We start from the raw sequence: 21,478 nt of genomic DNA on the forward strand, positions 1-21,478 counted from the left end.
CCCTACTCACTGCCAGCAGACGAGGACGAACGGCGCTGCCCGCAGCCTGCGCCCGCGCCCTCGACGGGCAGGGGTGGGGCAGGTGGCGGCGAACTCAGGGCCTCAGGCAGCGGAGGAGGCGGCGGCGGCGGCGGCAGCTCCCTGGACGTCTTGGGGTCCGCTGAGCAGCCGTTGTGCACGTGGTTCCCGGGGAGTAGCGCCGCCTGTGGGGGTGCAGAGGGGCCAGCGAGTGAGGAGCGTGCGTCAGGGCCCGGGCCCGGACGGCCCGCGGATGCGGGCTGGTGAGCACGCACCTCCTCGCTGTGGGCCATGCCCGGGCGTGAGGCCAGCGGCTCCCCCGGGCAGCGGCCCAGCTGGCGGTAGTAGTCCCCCGTGCTGGGCTGTTTGCTGAACGAGCGCTGCTTGCGGCCGGAGTCCTGCCTGCGCAGGCCGATGTTGTGCCTGCGCAGCCCCGATTCCTGCCTGAGCCCCGAGTCCTGCTTGCGTAGCCCCGAGTGGCCGTCGCCGGAGCTCGGCTGGAGGAAGACAGTGGCGGATGATGCTCTTAGCCCTGGTGCCCCTCGCGCCTCCCGTCCCACCCTTTGCCTGGGGGTTCGCGGCCAGGGGCCGTCGAGTGGCCCAGCTGGCCGCGTCCCTGGCCCCCCCAATACTCCGTGCAGGATGGGGCAAAGGGCGTGGGGACCTCGGTGAAAGGGCGAAGGCTCAGCCGGCTCACAGGGAGGGGTCTGGGTTAGGGCCAAGGGCACAGGGGGCCCCGACAGAGGCCAGAAGGGGCGGACCCAAGGGCGGGGTGGCCCAGCCTGGACGCCAGGGGGAGCCTGAGTTAGGACAGCTCCCACTTAGCCCTCCCCGAGGGCTCAGCTGCACCCTACTAGCAGCTCCAGCAACCGCACGTGAGCGCTCAAGGCTCCTCGAACCCTTTCTGGAGGGGGTCTCGGCCTGGAGGGGGGCTTGCCTAGAGCTGGTACCCTGGAACGCTTCTGCTTACTCAGGGGGCCCACAGCCTAGGGCTGCTCCTACCTGCGACTGTTCCGGTGGCCCCCGCTGTGCACCTGGCGGCGGGGGCGGCAGGGACCCGACACCTGTGTTACCTGATCCTTCCTCTCAGGTTACAGCCCGGTCCACACGCGGCCCGCCTATGAGCTCAGTCGGCCTGACATCACCCAGGGTCCGCCAATCCCAGGCTTAACCCCCCAGCAGGCGGGGATGTCACGGAGCCCCACTGCTCCGCGCCTGGCCAGGGGCGGCTCCTCCCTCTGCACCCCTCTCCCCGCTAGAGGTCCTGAGCACCCTACCTTCATCCTCCCTGCCCCCAATCATTCGCCAGGACTGAAAGAGGGCCTGACCTCGGGCAGTGAAACTGCTCATTTTTGCCCCCCCCCCCTGCAACCCAGGTCGCGCCCTGGACCTTCCCCTCCCGCATCTGGAACCCATCGCTATCCATGTAAACGACACCACACCCGCGCCCAGGCCTCAAGTTTCAGGGGTGGCCGGGTGGGCTCGGGTGACAAAGCCACTTCTCACTCTGTTGCTCCCCACTAAGGCCTGCACTGGGAGAAAGACAAGAGGTGGGTGTGGCCAAAGGACCAGGTGGGGGCTGTCCCCCCGACCCAGTCCCAAGTTTGTACGTCTAGGCAGTGGCCTCAGACCCTCCGCACCCCCCCCCCGTCCGACCAGGTTCACGTGACAGGAAACACGACACGCCGGATTTGCTTTCTGGGTCAGCCAGCCCCTTCAGCACCCACTACAGCCACAGAGACGCACACCCCTCAACCCAGTTTTATCCGACAGTGTAGGCACCCGCGCCTGAGGGGGCAAGGGACACAAGTGGCACACAAAGGGCCTTTTGTGGAGCCTATTAGCGCCTGCAGTTCTGCACGAACACACTGCGGAGGGGCTCAGGGCCCGCATAATGCTGGCACTCAGGCCCAGGGGTAGGGAGTGGGCATGGCTTGGGGCAAGGCGCATATGCTGCGCCCGGCTGCGAAAGTGGGCTGGCCTCAGCCCCCTACAATCTCTGTCCAGCATTCTTTCATCTCCAGACAATAAAGAACTTCTGGGAAGAGCTTTGTGCACCGGAAGAGAGGTAAAGGTGCTGGCCGAGTCCCTGTGATAGTTGTGCCGCCTCCGCCCTGTGGCCCTGTGACCTGGCTCACCTGTGCAAACTGATCACTTAGCTCCACCCAGGGGTGGCATGCCTTGGGCTGAGGAGTGAACTGCGAGGCCTAGGCCACCTGTGGTCTCCGGCTGTCCCCTCACCTCTCCGTCCAGCAGCCTGGCTTTGGGCCTCCCTGCCATTACATCTATCCCCACACTCCCACTCTCCACCCATAGCCTAAAGACCAGACAGACGCCTTGGGTGTTCTAGCCCCTCGCATTCACACCCCTTCTGAAGGGTTCGCTTCTTCTCACAAGTTCCTCCTCCCACCCACAGGTTATGGACTGGCAGAACCTTCTAGTGTTTGCTCAACTTCCTCCCCCTCACGGTCAACTCAAACTGCTGGAATGACCCACCTGAAAGATGCCTCAAGTGTTGCTCTTTTTTTCTTCTCTCTCTCTCTCTCTCTCTCTCTCTCTCTCTCCTTGTTTGTTTGTTTTGTTTTTCGAAACAGGGTTTCTCTGTATTGCTTTAGAGACTGACCTGGAACTCACTCTGTGGATCAGGCTGACCTCAAACTCCCGAGAGCTGGGATCAAAGGCGTGCGCCACCACCGCCCCCTCCGGTGTCATCCTCTACCCAAGCCCCACACTAAGGCTATACACAATGTCTGTGCTCCACCCCCCCCCCCCGCCCACACCAACTCCATGATAACCCTGCCACTCTGTGCAAGATTCGCCCCAGCCCCTCACTAGCTGTGACTAGGTTCTTTCAGCCTCATCTCCACTCAAGGAACCGTGGTTTTGTCGCCCCTACCCATCCACAGCGTTCAGCCCTCAGCTCTCATGGACCCGGAAAGGATGTTCAATTCTTGAACTTGCCCAGAGCCCAGAAAGCCTCATTTGTGACCACAAGTCAGGCAGGCCAGTTCTTCATTGGCCCAGTAGCCCATCAGCCTAGTCCTGATGCTAGCCCACAGGGCCAGCTGTCTACCTACCTCCTTCTTCAGGGTTTCCAACTCCACGTGCCGAAGCTTGTTCTTGGTCTGCATGTAGATATTAGCTGCTTGTAGCCCTGCAGGAGGATTGGGAGCTGGGTAGTCTGGTGGCGGCGGGGGCAGCTGGGCGCCTGAGGGTGGTGCTGGGGGAGGGAAGCTTGGGGGCGGTGGTGGTGGTACAGGCTTCCCTATCTTGCCCCGAGGTAAGCCCAGCTCTGGGTTCAGCATATCCATGTAGCTCTGTAAGTCTGCAGCTCTTGCACTGGGAGGCCCTGGGGTGAGGCGGGGGACAGGATGTGTAAGTTTGCAAACTGTATCCCAACACTGCAGCTTATCCAGTGGCAAGGCTAACTGGGGTTACTACTTGGTATGGCTTGCTGTGGCCTCCCCAGTAGGCAGGAAGGTGATGCTCTCAAGTTTCAAGGGGTCACTTTAGGGAGTTTTGGGTTCCAGGGTCCTGTGTAGTAGGACCACCTGGCAAGGGCCAGGAAGGGCAGGTGTCTGGATGGCCCCACTCAGCAGCTCTGCAGGCTGCCACCTGGTGGTGGGAAGCAGACACTGCAGGTAGTTGACTGTTGCTCAGGGTGTGGTCGGTGTGTACACACACACACACGCCTGTTTCTGAGGGCTTGTTATGTGTGTATTTAACCCTGTCCCTCTGTGTTGTCCTGTATCTGTGTTGGGCTGGGGGACCTTTGTGAGTTTAGTAGGCAAATGGAGGGGTTCTGTTTGTGTAATTTTAATTTAGGGGTATGCATATTATCTGTGTAAGTTTGTATGTGTGTTTGTGCACCCTATGCACACCTGTCCACATGCACAACTTTGAGCTTGTAGCCTAGAACAGAGAGCAGTGAGTCATGTGTGGGGTACATGGATGTGAGGAAAATATTGGGATGTGGGGAGTGTATGTTGGGATGTACATGCTTGACTGTTCCCCTCACCACATTAAGGCAATGAGTGACATGGACAGGGTGGCCTTGTGCTTTGTCTCGGCTCCTCTCATTCCTCTCCCTAACAGCCCACTCACCTCGACTAGAGCGCTGACCCTTGAAGCTGGACTGGCTGGAAGAGCAGGAGTCATAGTTGGAGAGGGTGCTGGTGGGCGAGCCGAGGTCAAAGTTCAGTGGCTGGACCGACATGGTGGTGTTGGGCGAGGACATGCCCGAGTCAGGTTGCTTTGCCTCCAGGTCAGTGGATGGATCCCGGGACAGGACTCGGTGCTCCACGCTCTGAGGAGAAAGGAGTGGGGATAGCCTCCACACTCCCCAGAACACGGTCCCAGCACAAGTCCTCACTGACAACCTGCCAAGTTACTTTCTTCTCTCTCAGCCATGAGAGGGTCTGCACCTTCTCCCAGTAGGTGTCAATAGCAGACCCTCCCAGCAGTACGAGAAGCTCCCAAGTGGCTCGCCCCCTGCTCAGGAAGACAGACCTGGGAAGGGGGCCTGGCTGCATCTCAAGAGCTTGCAGCCCTCACCAGTCTCTCCGGTCTTATCTGTGGGCAGAGGGCCTGGGCTCCTATGCATCTGTGGGCAGAGGGCCTGGGCTCCTATGCATCTGTGGGCAGAGGGCCTGGGCTCCTATGCATCTGTGGGCAGAGGTCCCAGGGGTGCTACTGCAGGAACAGGAAGGGTATAGGGAGACTCAACCTCTATAGCAACCCCATCTTAACTTGCTTGACAAGCCGGCTCTCTACCTTAGGCCAGTGCACCTCCTGATGTGAGTGGTGGGGGCTGGGCCCTATGTGGCATGCCCCAGCTGAGCTGCCAACCCTTCCCTTTTCCCTCCCACCAGCTGGCCCTCTTAGTCCAGGCCTGCCCCTTTCTGCTGGGAGCAGCTAGGGTGAGGGGCCGACTTACATTGCCCATGCTGTCCCTGCTACCGGCAAGACCGTTCCTTTGCTGCCTCCTACCCAAAGCTATCCTCCCTGCCCCAGGCCCCTCCCTGCCTGGGAAGTGTCACAAGCCCCCTGGGAGAGGGAAGCAGGCTGGCACCAGGTAACGGCTCAGCTGCCACCCTCATTGGCCCTGTAATTAGTGTTTGCCTTTTCTGGGCCAGCTACCTTGGTAGCTTGGATTTGTCACTGCTGCTGCAGGGCCTGCCTGGGTAAGGGAACCAAATCTTGACTCCAAGGGGTCCAGGCCCTGCTGCCTATTCTGAGAAGGAAAGGAGAGATCCAGAAGATAACTTTGGGGAGACAACTGAAGGTACAATTCTTAACTAACATGGGTGGACAACACAGGGAGCCAGCCCTGACCTCTGCAGGCCACGGAAGATAGGAGCTAGGGCACAGGCGCAAAGGCTTCAGCTGGGCGGGTACTTCAGTTCCCGCCCAGCTCACTAGCTGCGGGAGATTATGAGCATATTGTATACACCAATATTTTCTGCGTGTGAGTTTCTTCATCTATAAAGTGGGAATAACCATACTTGCTCTATGGGGGACAAGGGGGACAAAGGTGTTGAAAGCTGGTGACAGGCGTGGTGCCCAGTACGTGCCTGAAGTGTAAAGTACCAACCCCGAGGTAAATCCGTAAAGCGGGGGGCACAGAGTCAGACTTCAGCACTGGTGCATGCCGGGAGCTGCAGCTGCAGCCTGGCAGGCTTGCAGGCATTACAGGGCTCTGCAGCTACCCACTCGCAGCCCCATAGCAGACACTCAGCGGGAAGGAACTCACTCCTGGCCCAGACGAGATCTCACAGGGTCCGCCCGTTTGTATGCCACAGGGTACCCACGACCTGTTTGCTTTCTCTGGGGGGCCCTCTCTGGAAGCTCATCCCCCAACCTGTCAACCGTAATTGACACCTAGGCCCTGCTGTACTGTTCAGATCCCAACCAGGGTCACTGTGGGAAACCAGCAGTCTGCTGCCCCCGCCCCCTGATGATGGGCGGGACACACATAGGCATGTAATTGCTATCACTCATTATGGGGCTTCCATTCCCGGTGCCTCTGTCTCTTCCCTTCCCCCTCACTCCCTTTCCAAATAAACTCCTCATTCAAGCTCCATCTGCCTGGCGTGTTATTCCCTCTGCCTCGGTCACCCTCACCTGCTGTGGAACCTGCTATGCTCTCCCACGTGATCCCTTACCTTGGGACTCTCACCCAGGAACACTCACTCACCCACCCCTTCTCCATCTTTTAGTCTAATAACTGTAACAAAATAAAAACAGTCCCCCCCATGCTAGCAAATAGAGCGGGGGCCATGGGGGGAGAGGGGGGCATGGGCATTCTTTCCTCCAGGCTTCATCTGGAAGCCTTCCTCATGTCTGGGCTAGGCCCTGGAGATAGCATCCCTCTGAGAGGGGCTGTGAGGCCTATTATCTTCCTCCTTTAGTCACTGTACCAGCTGGGGTGGGGTCCGGAACTTAGGGCTGGTCACGCCTGAGCGTGAGTCCTGCTGGGTCATCTCATGGCTTTGCAAGCATATAATAAAATGATTTACAAGAGTCACATCGTTCTTCAGTTATGAATTAACTACGAAGTGAGCTAGTGTGTATGAGTCAAGAGGGTTGGTTTCTGCCAGCTGCTCTGATGAATGGCTGTAATCCTGGCTACTGAGGAGGCCACAAAAAGACAGGTGGAAAGAGGCCTGGGGTGTAGCCTAATGGTAGAACACTTGCCCAGCACGCTCAAGGCCCTAGGTTCAACCCTCGACACCAAAGGAGAAAAGAAAGCCAGGCCACTGGACTCCATCATGGGTGTGTGACATTTAGCCTTATGGAGACTCGGTTTACCCATCTTTGAAATGGGACCACTCCCACACCCTACAAGAGAGGGTCTGTAAGATTTAAATCAGCTAATACATGTGGGTGGGTGGAAAATGAAGTTATCTGAGCCCAGTGGTCCGTGTCTCCTGGCCTCTGCCTTTCCTCATGCCCCGTGACAATGGTTTTGAATTTCAGTCGATGCCAAGCAATGGGCAAGGACTCTAAACTCCTTGTACCACCTCAGGCAAGAAGCTCCATATCCCTGAACCTCAGCTTCCTTCTTGGTGAAAGGGGGTAAGAGACCCGTGGGGTGGTGAGAAGGGATAGCTCCACAGCAGCTACTCCTGGGTCATACCAGGGTTTGCACGGTTCGTAGGTAGCGGGAGCAGTGAGAATGCCCATTGAAGTCAGACAGGTCGGCAGCGGTGTAACCGTCGTGGTCCCGGACATCCAGCCCCGCGCCGTTCACCACGAGGATCTGGCAGCACTGCAAGAAGGAGAGCAGGGGAAGCTGGGTCCCTCCACCGCCCGCACTCCAGAGAGGCTGCGGAGAGAGCGCGCAGCCGCCAGAGGGCGCCCGCGCCCCAGCACCGGCCCCGCCCCGACCACGCCCTCCACCCGCTTTCGACCCCGCCCCTCTCGGGCCGCCCTGACCTCGAGTTCTCCGTTCTCAGCAGCGTCATGCAGCGGGGTCCCGCCCCACAGGTCCTGCGAGATCTCTGCACCGTGCAGCAGGAGCCAGCTGAGCACTTTGGTGTGGCCGCGGCTGGCAGCAAAGTGCATGGCCGTGGCGCCGTCGTGGTCCTGCTCTGACAAGCTCACGTCTGCAAAGCTCACCTGGTGGGGGGGGAGCGGGGAAGAGGGCGGGGCTTGCGCTAGATTCCCCCACCCCACCCCCGCGCCTGACCCCGACCACTCCCAGTGCGGTCGCTCTGTCCCCAGCTCACCAGCCACACCAGGACTGGGTTGTGGCCCATCTGCGCCGCGGCGTGCAGAGGGGTCATGCCGTCTTGGGCGCGCACGTGCGGATCTGCGTTGCACTCCTGCACAAGGTACTTCGTCACCTCCAGGTGGCCCTCCTGGCACGCCAGGTACAGGGGCGTGGCACCGTTGTTGGTCTGGGCATTCACTCCCCTGTGAATAGGCAACACCCACCGTGGGCTCCGGACGCTCACTCCACGCACTCTCGTCGAAGCCTCCTTCCCTAGCCTGGCTCTCTAGAATGGCCTGGAGAGGCTGTGTCATACGTTGTCCCTGAGTTCTCTGGCTCAGTCCTACACTGCTGTCCCTCAGAGTTCTCTCCACTTTACACCTCCTCCCACCCACACAACTTTTCCATACAGTGCCTAAGCCTACCGCCTTTTTGTTTTTTGTTGTTTTCGTTTTTAGACAGGGTCTCTCTATGTGGCCCAGGCTATCCTTCACTATGTAGCCCAGGCTGGCCTCTAACTCTGCTTGCCTCTGACTCTTGAGTGTTGGGATTAAAGGCGTGTGCCACCATGCCCAGCTAAGGTTATTATTACTATCATTATTAGATTTATTTATTTAATTATGAGCACTCTATCTGCATGTACACCTTTATGCCAGTAGAGGGCATCAGATCCCACTATAGATGGTTGTGAGCCACCGTGTGGGTGCTGGGAATTGAACTCAGGACCTCTAGAAAAGCAGCCAGTGCTCTTGGCTGCTAAGCTATCTCTCCAGCCCCTCTAAGATGATTTTAAATTATATTTATTTATTTATTTAACCGATTTTCTTTTTCCCCCTTTCATTTAAGATGACTCTTCTCATGCATTGTATTTACTTTATTCGAATGTGTGTGCATGCATGGCTGGCATGGATGGCCACAAGACAGTCAGAGGACAGCTTTTGGGGGTCAGTTAGTTCAGCCACATCGTTCCTGGGGATGGAACTTAGGTGATCTGGCTTAGCTGCAAACATAGCAAGCACCTTGAACATCTCACAAGCCTTAGATGCACCTCTTAACCAGTGTCTGTAAGGACATGGTTGCCCGGTTTCTCCTACCTTTTCAGCCGCAGTAGCGGCTTGACCCCACACTTGCTGTCAGAACCCTGAGCTTTCTCAGGTGCATCCCCATTCAGAATGCTGACTCTTCTTCCTTAAGAACACACCCTGCCTCCCCGAAGCCGGTCCTTTCTCTCCATTCCCTCGGCTGGCTCCGCCTACCTCCGGCCAGTTCCTCTCCACGGCCTGGCATGCTTGCTTAGCTACAGTTGCTACTAGCCTGGGCCTCCTCCAGTAACTGATTTGCTAAAAGGCAGGGCTGGAGGTTCCCAGATAAAATGCAGCATTGCCCAGTTAAACCTGAACTTCAAATGGACATCAAATGATATTCTAGCGTGTGCCAAGTACTGCATTCTGGGTTTCACTGTGAAGGATGTCTTAATTATGTGTATGTATCTGTGTGTGGGTTCATGGACACGAATAGAGGTGCCTGCAGAAGCTAGAGGTGAAGACTCCCACAGGACTGGAATTGCAGGTGCTTTGGGAACACTAACTTGGGTCCTTTGCAAGAGTAGCAAGCCCTCTTATCTGCCGAGCTAGCTTCCCAACTCCCTGAGTTTCGGCACTCATCTGGTAGCCTTATGTACCTGGGAGCGTGGTACTAACAGAGAGGCCTTTATCTTTAATTAATTAATTAATTTTTAGGTTTTTTTTTTCTTTGAAGCAGGGTTTCTCAGTGTAGCCCTGGCTGTCCTGAAACTTGCTCTGTACACCAGGCTGGCCTCAGACTCTGAGATCCTCCTGTCTGCTTCCCGAGTGCTGTGGTTAAAGGAGTGTGCCAGTATGCTTGGATCTTTTTTAATGTTTTAAAAAGATGATTTTATGTGAATGAATGTTTTGCTTAGATTTATGTGTGTGTCCAAAGAGGGCATCAGATTCTCTGAAACTGGTGTTGTAGGTGGTTGTGAGCCTCCATGTGGGTGCTGGGAATAAAATTTGGGTCCTCTGGAAAGGCAGCCAGTGCTCCTAACCCCTGAGCCACCTCTCCAGTTCAGACAAGTGTTCCTTAAGTCCTGTTGTTATTCCCGCCTTGCAGAAGGTTAACTGGGCTAGGGCATTCTTGCCATATGTCACACAGCTGGTAAATGTGATAGGGTCACACATCTATTTGCGAGATGAGGTGCCTGTGGGACGTGACCTCAATAGACACATAGAACAGGTGGGACCCACGTCCCGGTGGTTTCCCTTATGGTTAGCTTTTGATTATTACCACCCCTCATTCTTGCTTCCCAGCCCAGGAGTTTCCTAACTGGGTCACAGGTGGAAGGGATACAACTAAAAAGTATTGAAGCCCGCCACGAGGTGGATAATGGGTTTGGGCTGCCCGGCATGCAGTTACCAGGAATGAACACTGGGTGGAGCTACAAGCTACTCCAGACCTATCACCTGCCCGCCCATTCAAGTCCACAAACTCAAACTGGACGGGTTTATCCTGTTACTCTCCAGTCTTTGCGTTCCCACCCAAATTACTCTTCCTAGCTAAACATCCACAGTATATCAATCAGACCCATGAAGCCACCTGCTCATTCGTCCAATGACCTGCGTGGTCCTCTTCCTCTAGAAAGATTCGCCCATGCACCAGCCCCCTCTGTTACTGCAGCATAATTTAGGTCCCTACTCCTACCCGGACCATCGTGTCTTGTCCTCCTTACCCACAACTCTCCCAGCATCCCTGACCCTAGAGTCCCTCGGCTCAAGTCGTAATCGTCCCCCACTTCGTTCCCATCCCTGTCTCTTCTGACCCCTTGTGCGGACATCCTGTCCTGCCCCAATGCAAAACTGCCACCTGTTGGTCTGATGTTGAATCTGGCTCTTTAGATGTCGGGGGGGGGGGGGGGGAAATGGGTGTCGCAAATTGGGGGCTGGAGATGTAGCTCAGTATTACAGTACCGATATAGCATGTGGGATGGGTTACATTCTCAGCAACACACACACATTCATACACATATATACACATGTACACACGTGTACACACGTGTATGCAAGCACATATGCATATGCACACACTTGCACACACATACACTCACACAATACACACTTGTACACACACATACACACATGTATGCATGCACACATGCACATGCACACACTTGCACACACGTACACTTACACATGAACGCACACACGCATACACACATGCACACACATGCTTATGTACACATGCACACACATACATGAAGAGTATCTTGGCACTCTCCTATCATCCCGGCACTTGGAAGGCTGAGACAGGGGGATTACTGAGAATCTGGACTACATAGAAAAAATTTCAAAAGCACGTCCTGCCTACACAGTACAGGGTGGGCAAAAGACCCAACCTTTGGCCACACACCTCCCTGTAGATCCCTGCTGGCTCATGGCCCCAGCCAGCAATCCCAGTGCCAGCATCGCCCCCACACTCTGTGTGTCAGGAACAGCCTGCTAAATATTTCATGACCGACACTCAGTGGCTTGAATTATTCACCCAGTAACCAAGCACAGTGAGTGCTGGGGTCCTGGGGAGTAGAAGCCACCACCAGGGTGACCCCTAGGGCAAGGCAGTTTACACGACCAAGAAAGCCAGAGACATTGTGAGCTTTGCTTGTCTAGCACCTTCTGGTTGGCGGGTAGCCAACCACCATCCAGGGGTATCCGGCCCCCTAGGAGGACTGGGCAGCAGGGGGCAGTGATGCCCACATCCTCTAGCAGTCAAATAGTAAGGTGCCCAGTATATTATTATAGCGTGTCAGCCTCTATTGAGGAGCAGGAGGCCCAGGGCACGGGACAAGTCTGTTGATGGGCCATGAGAAGGGGGCAGCCAGCTGTCTTCTTGTTTGGCGGCATGGAGGCACGAGGAAGTCCAGGCTCCCTCAAACTTAGGCCACAAAGCTATGGGTAAGCACAAGGGACAAAGCATAATGCCTGACACTGGATGAATAAACGGACAGTAACAGTAAAGGAGAAGGAGTCCAGGTGTAATGGCGCACGCCTTTAGTCCCGGCACTCCAGAGGCAGAGGCAGAGGCAGGAGGATCTCTGTGAGTTTGTGGTCAGCCTGGTCTAACAGAGTGAGTTCTAGGCTAGCCAGAGCTACATAGAGAGACCCTTCCTTTCTTAATTAGAAAAAGAACGATTACTGACTGATAACAGCTACTTTTAATCGTGTGGTTACTCACTCCAGGTGGAGCCATCAGCCAGTTTCACGCCCTCTCCCATCCGACCCTTGTTATGGCCTTAGGGATGAATGTTAGCACTGTCTCCTTTCTCAAACGAGGAAGCCGAGGAAGCCGAGGCAGAGAGGGCTAAGATCATTTGATACATACAAAATAGACAAGGCTGTGATGTGAACCTGTGTTCAACCAAAAGAGGGAGAGAGGAAGAGAGAGAGAGAGAGGAGAGAGAGAGAGAGTGTGCAGCCATGCTATGTCCACACCTTTCTTGTCTGTCTGTCTGTCTGTCTCCCTCTGTACCCAGACCTATACCCGTCTCTCAGGAATCCTTTGCCAGTGGGCTCAGGTGTGCATGGGCTTGGGGACCAGACACGAGCTGAGGAGGACCTGGTGTAAACCCCACCTCCCTCAAGCTGGGTCACAATGCCCCTTCTTGTCTGAACTCTCAAGCCTATGCTGGGACGTCTGTCTCTTCTATGCCTGGAAGACTGAGCTGGGAACAGGGTCCTGCCAAGCTGGTGAAGTGGAGAGTGTCCTCTGGAGGGAGGGAGGCCTCTCAGCATCCCCAGGCCCAGGCTCGGTCTTAGACCATTGTTCAGCTGATACCCACCGGTCTTCTTGACCCACACCTGACAGGCTGAGCACGGCTCCCAGGGGCGCCTCCCCAGAACCTGCCCCTTCGCCGACTGTTCCTTTGGACACAGAACAGGCGCCTGGAACTCTGCATGTTCTCTTCCCACCCCCATTCAGTCGAGTTGGTAGAGGACAACCTCTCCCTCTGTCTGTCTTGAGACAGAGTTTGGTGCAGTCCTGGCTGACCTAGAACTCACTATGTAGCCAAGGGTGGTCCTGAGCTTTCGATCCTCCTGCTTCTACCTCTGAGTTCGGGGATCACAGGCCTGCACCGCCACTCAGTTTATAGGATGCTGGGGTTGGAAGCCCAAGGCTTCCTGCATGCTAGGCAAGCACTCTACCACTGAGCCTCAATAACCCATACCCTTGTTTATGTGCGCGCACGCACATGTTCATGTTCGTGTATGTGTGTGTATATTCATGTGTGTGCGTGTGTATGTATGTGTGTGTATTCGTGTGTGCACGTGTGTGCGCGCACGTGTGCATACACATGTGTGTGCACATGCGTGCGTCTGTGCATGTGTGTGCAGGTGTGTGTGTATTCGTGTGTTTGTATGTGTATGTGTGTGTATGTGTGTGTGTTCGTGTGTGTACATGCATGTGTGCATGCGTGCGTGTGTTTGTGTGTGTGCAGGCATGTGCGTGTGTGTTCATGTGTGTTTGTGTATGTTCGTGTGTTTGTGTGTGTGTGTGTGTGTGTGCGCGCACATGCATATGTGCACACACAAGGTATTTGTCAATCCCATCTCCTGTTTACGCCAAGAGCTTGGCCCTGGGGGGGGGAGGGGAGAAATCACAGCTTTATTTGAGGAAAGTCTGCCAGGGTGACTGCATTTACAGTCTCCTAGGGGACACCACCAGGTCAGGTCCTGAGAGGAAGACCCACCCTGCATGTGGGCAGTGACCCCATGGGGTGGCGCCTGGACTATTGGGAGGGGGGGCCCACTGAACACCCACTCAGCTCTCTGCTTCCTGACTGTGGACTCAGTGTCACCTCAGTCAGGTTCCCACTGCCTTGCTACCCCACCTCCTGCCCGGTAATGGACTAGCTCTCTCCTCTTAAACTGAGTCGAAACGAATCCTTCGCTCAGCGGCTTTTGTCCAGCATTTTGTCACAGAGACAGAAACTGCGCACCAGTGACATTTCCAGCACATGCTTGCATCTCTCTCAACTTCCGCCTTTCTCTCAACTCATCTTGCTGTGTCCCGGCCATGGCCACGTGCTCACAGCAGAGCTTTGTGTAAGTGCACCATCGGAGAGGCCTTTCCTGGCACCCCAGCTTAAAGGACCCCCTGAGGACTCCCTACCAGACAGCCCCATTTTACTACACAGCACCTGCCACCCTTGTAGTCTCTTGTTCTTACGTTTGGCCCGTTCTGTGAACGCACATTCCCATGCTGCGTGTTCCCCCGGGACAGACAGCCTGCGAACCAGTACACCCGAGAGGAGAAGAGCGTTCCCCTAAATTGGGGGGTGGGGGCTGCTCACAACCTGTCCCCTTCTTTGTCTGCTGTGAGCTTCTCCCAGACGGGCAGAACTGTGTCCCCGGTGCTGGTGAGCTGGGCAAGGAGTTCAGCCGCATTTGTGCAGTGGATGAGTGTGGGTAAGTGAGAAGAGGCAGCAGGCCTGGGGCTCTGTGCCCACCATGGTCTCAGCCTCTCGGGTAGAGTGGGTCCATTTGTCAAATGGGCACAGGGAGGTGCAGAGAGGGGGTTCTATCTAGAGTCACAGGCAGTAACCAGCCGCCAGGCATGGACCCGGGATTCCAGACTCCTCATCAATCAACAAACAAAGGCCCACGGCGTGGCAGACACTGGGCACACAGAGTGAGAGAGATAAAGCCTGTAGCTTCATCACTCATGGAGTTCAACAGTAAGAAAACACACAGAGACATATACAAGGCTATGTCCACAGCTGATAAGGGCCCAGGAGCCTGAGAGGGAGACCCCGGAGCCCTGTCTCCTCTCCCAGTCTCAAAGCTCAGGGTCAGGGTTGAGCCCAGGACTCTCTTCCGGCAGCCTAGGCCCCAGAGCAACCCAAGGCAGACACAGAAGGAAAAGGCTTTTGAAATGGGGACTCCTGGACTCAAGAACCCTGTTAAGAGCCAACTGGGCGGTGGTGGCACACACCATTAATCCCAGCACTTGGGAGGCAGAGGCAGGCAGACCTCTGTGAGTTCGAGGCTAGCCTTTTCTACAAAGCAAGTTTTAGGGCAGCTAGAGCTGTTACACAGAGAAACCCTGTCTCAAAAACAAACAAACGCTTAGAAGCAAAGAGGTCTGCCAGTTTGTTGATCCTTTTCTGCTGTCCCAAATGGGGATGCTGACACCCTAGCCACCGTGAGTTACTTCTGTGCCAGGACTGTCAGCCCACCTGTCTCCAGGACTCCCAAATTAGGGGTCCCTTAGAGGACAGCTCCCCTCCCCCTGCCCAGAGTGGGAGGAAGGTGTTGTGTGGCAAGTTCTTTTTCTGGAAAGATTCAATCCAGTGAGCTGGGGTAGATGCACTGAGAAACAGGATGAGCACCGAGTGTTCCTGTGACCTCAAGCCCTTTGCAGTGCCCCAGGGCACAGACCTGCACTAGCAGGGCGCTTCCCAAAGCTGCCAGCCCTCCAGCTCCTCTGCACTTGTCAGCACCATGGCCCATGGTTACCCACAGCCTCCCTGGGCAGGATCGAGTTTCCCACGGATGGCACTCTCTCTCCTGCACCAAAGCACCAGAGAGAGCCGAGCCCTTGAATAATTCACAATGCTTCACAGCAGGCCCGGAAGGCTCAAGAGAGCATGAAGCCCCAGCTGCAGAGCCAGGCTGTGGGGTCCTCTGACTGGCCCTGGAGAATCTCTCCCCCAAGGCCAGAGTTTACACGGGCACACCAGCCCCTGACCACAGTTTCTAGTCCCTTCCTGCCTGAGAACAGCCTGGCATCCATTCAAAGGTGACTTCTTATCAACCTGGTCACAGACCATGGCAGGGATCGGAGCCCAGGCCCTCTGTCTACCTCCCTGAGATTCATGGTGAATCCCGGGCGGTCTGGGCAGCTCCTCAGTGAGGTCAGCTGGCATAGAGTCTGCCCCTGGAGGGCTCTAGGCTTGTCACCAGTGGGCTTTTCACTAAGGCGTGTTAAGGGGCTAGCGGTTCTCCCTGGAACCCACAGAGCAGGCTTGGAGTCTTGTCTGTTTATAGGGCTCCCACCAACTCTAGGCACACTCTGTCTGAAGGAGAGGCTGGCAGGGGCAGGAGAGGGTCTGTACTACATAACCTATCATCTTAGGAACCCAAGTGTCCTGGGCTTAGCGTGAGGGAGTGTGGCAGGACATCAGAACCACAGTCTTGGGGCTGAGGACATACCACAGGTATGGATGGCCAGGCCCTAATCTGAAGGGTCTAACAGAAATCTGGGCCAAAGCTTCCTAAGGCTGCTGATGGTGGCAGATCAGACCCCACACTCCCCACACTCAAAGGTCTCTGGGGCCACCAACTTGAATATGACATCCAGCCCTGCCAGTCTGAATGCAAAGCCTTCATGCCTCAGTGACCACCAAATGGCTATGCAGAACAGCCACCCCAGTCAGCAAAGTTCCTGCTGGCTCACCCACCCAATGCCAGACAGGGAAACTCTTGCCAGAAGCCAAACAGGCTCAGCCTGCCTGTCCAGAGCCAAGGAGATACAACGGATGCCCGGCCTTCTAGGTCTGAGAGCTGTCCTATGTCCACACCAGTGTCTGCCCTATGCCATGTGACCACACTGGCCACCAGCCCGCTCCCCGGTGGACAGTGGCCATGTGACGAACTCAGAAATGGATTGGTGATGGGTCTAACCCTGTCAGCTTGCAGATGTCTTCCTCCCGAGGCTGAGCACACATACTTAGACACGGATCAGAACCCTCAGGTCCTGGTGGTGGCCGCTCACATCCTACACCTTTAGGAAGAATCCATGTCCTTTCCTTGAGCCATTGTCCTCACCCCAGGACACATAAGACATGGCTGTCTCCCACCTCCAGACTCTCACCTGTCACTCTGTGGTGAGTCTTTCTCCTACATGACCCCATCCTGTCCTAGCCACTTAAGAGTGAGGTCCTGGGAAGGTTAGGAGCCCCTCCACCAGTGACAGGAATGGATTGAGAGGCCCCAGGACTGGAAGATTCTCTGGAGGTAGCCTGCTCATGGCTCTGGGGCTAGGAGGGATCATGGGACTAAAGGACAACTCTCCTCTTACCTGCTTGACCCTCGCCCTGACCCTTCCTCCCCTGCCTAACTCAGGTCTAGGAGGAGCTCCTGACTCATCACTCTATTTAAGTAGTCTCAGAAGTGAGCTCAGACGAGAGCTTCAGGCCACCTCTTGCAGCCAAGCAAGCACCCCGGGAGGAAGAATGACCTTGGCCTGCATTCCCAATGTACCAAATCCAACTCTAAGCTGCCCAGGGAGCTGGGGTGGGGGACATCTGCTTGCAGACCTGAAACAGAGGCTGTGGCCCCGACGGGCTGTGTAGAAAGCAAAAGTTCCACTTTGACAGGCCCTGTCTTGGGCCCGGCCTCTGAACTCAGGATGGTCTCTGAAGCTGCCACCAGCAGTAGCAGCCTCCAGATATACACCAGAGCCTTGGCCTCTGTACCCAGAGAACTCCTTAAGAGAAAAGTCTTAAAGTCACCTGTGGCAGTTACAGGCCTGGAATCCCAGCCCTTGGGAGGTGGGCCACAGAAAGACCAACAACCCTTAGGCTGTGGATGGCAGTCACTCAGGAGGCAGAGGCAAGCAGATCTCTGTGAGTTTGAGGCCAGCTTGGTCTACAGAGTGAGTTCCAGGCCAACCAAAGACCCGTCTCAAGAAAGAAAAAGAGTAAAAAATACAGATCAGGAAACCAAGGCTCAAATCCTCTCTACTTAGCAAGCTCCAGGCCAGCCTGAGCTACATAAGAGCCTGTTCCAAAAAATAAACCAAGAGGGAAGTCCTGGCCTGGAAGTGTGGTTCCGTGGTGGACTTCTTGCATGTGCAAGGCCCAGATTCAATTCCCAGCACAAAAATCAAAACAGTAATGCAAGGGAAGGCTCTTACTCTGGGTAATGCCCGACAAGAAGCTTCGTCGACGGAAGGTCTCCTTTGGCGGCGGCATAGTGGATAGGCAGGGCACCCGTGTCTGTGGTGATGGCAGAGTTCGCACCACCGTCATGCAGAAGCCAGTTCACCAACTCCGGATGGCCAAAGCGGGCAGCCAGATGCAGGACTGTGGCACCAGAATTATCTTTTTCCTGTGGGAGTTAAAACGCTGTAGTCTGAATCTATTCTTGCCAGGTACCCAACCCTCTGCCGGCCTCCTCCAAGAGGGGCGCAGGTCCATGTGCTTACCCCCGCTTGAGGGGATGGCTGCGCCTGGCTTAGCACTTTGGGGGTGAAATCGATCCTGCCCTTAGGCAACTCCGGCCTGGCTTTGACTCTCTGGCCAGAGGCGGCGGCAACACCATGTGGGACTCTTTGAGGCCTTTAAGGCATGATGGAGAGTTGCCAGGACACAAGAGGCACCCTGTGTCCTAGCAAGAGTTAGGCACAGCCCTGACGCCTGGGTAACACATGAGTTAGTGACTGCATTGCTGGGCTAAGCAAGGCAGGGAGGGGCATGCAGCTGCGTCTCTCTCCCAGGCTGGCATTAGGGTTCCCCTGCCTCCAACCCTCGTTCCTCCTCGTCCTCACTCCCAGGTAACCCTGGGAGGGACAGAGCCTTCCATCTTGCTACACCTCCAACAGCCCAACCCCCACACAAGAAGCTGCACACAGCTCCAGGAACAAGCTGTGTTCTTGCCCTGTGGAGGAGGAGGCACTGGTGGGCAGGGCCTGGGGCAGCCAGCCAATGGTGTGGGTGTGTACTAGTGGCAGGCCCTTGGAGAGGCTAGAACTCCTGCAGATACCCTGTGGGCCCAGAACTGCTCCTCTTACATATACTTGTTGTATCTCTCTTTGGGGGAAGAGCTGAGGGGCTGTTCGCGGGTGGGGAGAGAGCCATGGAGACCCCAGATGTCCCCATTGGGGCTACTGCACCTGAGAGTATGTCTAGCGGCTGACAAGCTGTAAGCATTAAGCACACAGATGCCACAGAAAGCAGAGGTGAGAGATAACTGGGATGTGAGGTCTCTCCCCTCCTGAAGGGACTGTACCACCCAGACATGAGTGACCAAGGCACAGAGACCTCGAGGCAGCTGAATGGCAACAGGAAGACCCAGGGCCCCTGAAAGAAGGGGACACAGGAGACTGGCTTGTCATCAGTCAGGCTGAGCAGGTGGGGAGGATCATGGGACAGAAATCAAATGGCCCATAAGGGTCTAAGGAAGATGCCAGAGTTCCCTCTGCGCATTGTAGGTGTCTGCAGGCTTGTTTAGTCTGTTCCTCTGAGCTCAGGCATGGCTGGCTGGAGGTGATCTAAGTAGGACCACAATGATGGAAGTCTGGTACGTCAGCTCTTGAGACAGGCCTTCCCTCTCCACTGGTCGTAGGGCTATGGACCTGAGGCTGTGGGCCATAACTGTAGTTCGGGGTTATTGGATCACGATGGCAATATGAAGTCAGTGGCCTGTGTTTAAGGTACCATCAGCTGGTAGGCCTTTGTGTGCTGGGGCCCACATGCTAAGCTGTTTATCTGTAGGCGGGATAGGACCAGAGATGGAGGTCACTGCCCCCACCCTTCTGCCCCCAGCTTCCTGGGGGTTTAGGACAGGAGACATGATAAACTGGCACAAGGTTGCGTGTTCCTTCTACCTCTGCGATAAGGGAGGCTTCCGGCCAGCGCTGGACGTGGAATCAGGGAGGCTGGCGCTTCCCAAAAAAGGGAGGTACGGACTATGTGGCTGGGAACTCCCGATAACAAGGCTGGGAGATAAGGGAAGGAAAGAAGCTTCCAGAAGGATGGGAAGGTGGAGCTTTTTCTTGGAAGACGGGAGGTGGGACTGAGCTGCATTTGCTAGGCCCCTGCACACCAGGCTGGAGTTGGCTCTCACCCCTTTGGTGTGCAGTTAACCTAGTGGTCTATGGGGTTTTTGTTTTTTGGTTGGTTGGTTTTGGTTTTTTGAGACAGGGTCTCACTCTGTAGCCCAGGCTGACTTCAAACTCACAGGGGTCCTCCTGCCTCAGCTTCCCAAGAGCTGTGATTACAGATGTGAGTCACTCAGTGGTCTCTGCCAGCTAGAGATCAGCTGTTCCCACCTTACTTGGCTGCTCAGGCAACCAGAATGTCATACCGATTCCTTCCCTCAGCCTAGGAGACCCCCTGGATCCGGCCTGGTGGCCTCCCATCCCAGCTATCACTCTGGTTCCTTTAGCCTTCCTCTAGCACAAGAATGTGGACACCTCAGGGCATTTCAGTTCGTGTTCTCGGTGCGGAGGACTCCGTGATCCACTCTCCCCTGGCAGGGCCTCAAAGTGACCCCGTGGTTATTCCAGGGACAAAGATTCAGGTCCGGCTGAGGAGTGGCTTTGGGTTGGAAGGCCCAAAGTTGCCGATATCCTTGGATCCACCTATGTCCTTGGAAGAGCTGCCCCACCCACCTCAGCCCCCACCACTTTTGTCCCTGACTTGGTGGCATCTTGGCCTAGGGTGAGTTGTGGGACCTTGGGCATGCTCCCTCCAGACCCGAGCCCGGAGGACACTGGCTTCTAATTTGGCAGCCCAGGCCCATCACTGCCTGCCCCACCTTTCTCCAAGCCTGGGCCACTCCCTTGAGGATCTGTGCTTTGCCTGCCCTAGGAGACACCAACTCCACTGAGTCCAGTTCCCCGCGGGTTTCCCTGATATCAAGCAGCCAGGAATCTGCCGAAGTTCTCAATCTCAGGAGCCCACCTTATCTAAAGCGGGCTGGAAAGAGAAGTCTGAAGGGCTTAGCCTAGCCAAGACCACTTATATTTCACTCATTCTCAAGCCACAGGAGGGCTGGAGTCCTCTTTGGGCCCAAACCTGATCTTGGAGTAGACTCACCTGCACTCTGCAACCACCCTGTGTGAGCAGCCACTGCAAGCAGGAGAGGTAGCCTGTGGCAGCGGCGTCGTGGGCCGGTGTGGCGCCGTTGCGCGCGCGGGCCACGGCCGGGAGGGCAGCCTCCTCCACCAGGTAGCGTAGACAGTGAAGTTTGCCAGATCGGGCTGCATGGTGTACTGGCAGGGCATCTAGCGGGTCGCGCAGAGAAGGCTCCAGCAGGCCGGCGGCGTGCAGGGACTTCAGGACGTTCAGGTCGCCCCGCCGTGCCGCCTGCAGCGCCTGCTCCAGGGCCATGATGCCAGCCCTCGGCGCCGCGACCCGGCGATCAGTGGGTTCCCCGGGACGTCATGCGGGTGGCTTCAAGCTCCAGGAATAGCCCCCGCGGCGCAGCCGTCGGAGGAGTGTGAACCCCAGAGGGAGAGCGGTTGCCCGCCGCCCCGGCTCTGCGGTCCCTCGGCAGCGCTCTGGGGCGGGGACCCCGAGAGTGCCCCGCTTAAGCCTGGGACCCGCCCCCGCCACGCCTCCTCCCTGCCCCGCCTCCCCGGCCCAGAGCCTTCCCCTGTCCCTGGCGGATGACAAGGGTTGGTGAGTTTCTCTTCTGATTTGCCGCACATAAAAACTGAGTAGGATTCTAGTACCGTCCAGGCAGAGATCCGTTCATTTAGCTGCCCAGTGGCCACTATGTGCTGTGTCAGGTGCTAGGGACACAAGCCAGCAACCGATGGCAGTTACGAGGATCTCCAAGTGTTGCTAGAACCTGGCAAGTGGGAGATAGGAAATGGTTTGTCTTGGGCATCAGGAAGGTGCCTGGTGCTGGGTCTGGTTGGTAAGAAGGGACATTCAAGGACAGGGAACTAGACACCGCTGCCCAGAAACTTCAAAGGTCCCATCACGTGCTGAATGCCTAGTGTCCC

The 21,478-nt window shown here is 56.2% G+C and overlaps 1 protein-coding gene across 2 annotated transcripts in view; it reads right to left on the reverse strand.

The window, feature by feature from the left end:
- Positions 1-21,042, reverse strand: part of Espn (espin) — a 30,993-nt gene extending 9,951 nt beyond the window's left edge. For both annotated transcript variants that reach the window (XM_051173840.1, XM_051173839.1), the window contains exons 1-9: positions 20,565-21,042; positions 17,660-17,853; positions 7,749-7,935; positions 7,456-7,638; positions 7,157-7,288; positions 4,123-4,324; positions 3,096-3,367; positions 294-515; positions 11-203 (exon numbers count right to left, since the gene is read on the reverse strand). In XM_051173840.1, coding sequence (XP_051029797.1) covers positions 11-203; positions 294-515; positions 3,096-3,367; positions 4,123-4,324; positions 7,157-7,288; positions 7,456-7,638; positions 7,749-7,935; positions 17,660-17,853; positions 20,565-20,858 — 1,879 coding nt within the window. In that variant the 5' untranslated portion in view covers positions 20,859-21,042. The remainder of the gene's footprint in view (positions 1-10; positions 204-293; positions 516-3,095; positions 3,368-4,122; positions 4,325-7,156; positions 7,289-7,455; positions 7,639-7,748; positions 7,936-17,659; positions 17,854-20,564) is intronic.
- Positions 21,043-21,478: the final 436 nt, after the last annotated feature.

The sequence above is a fragment of the Phodopus roborovskii genome, unplaced genomic scaffold (assembly GCF_943737965.1).
Source record: "Phodopus roborovskii unplaced genomic scaffold, PHOROB, whole genome shotgun sequence".
Taxonomy (NCBI): domain Eukaryota; kingdom Metazoa; phylum Chordata; class Mammalia; order Rodentia; family Cricetidae; genus Phodopus; species Phodopus roborovskii.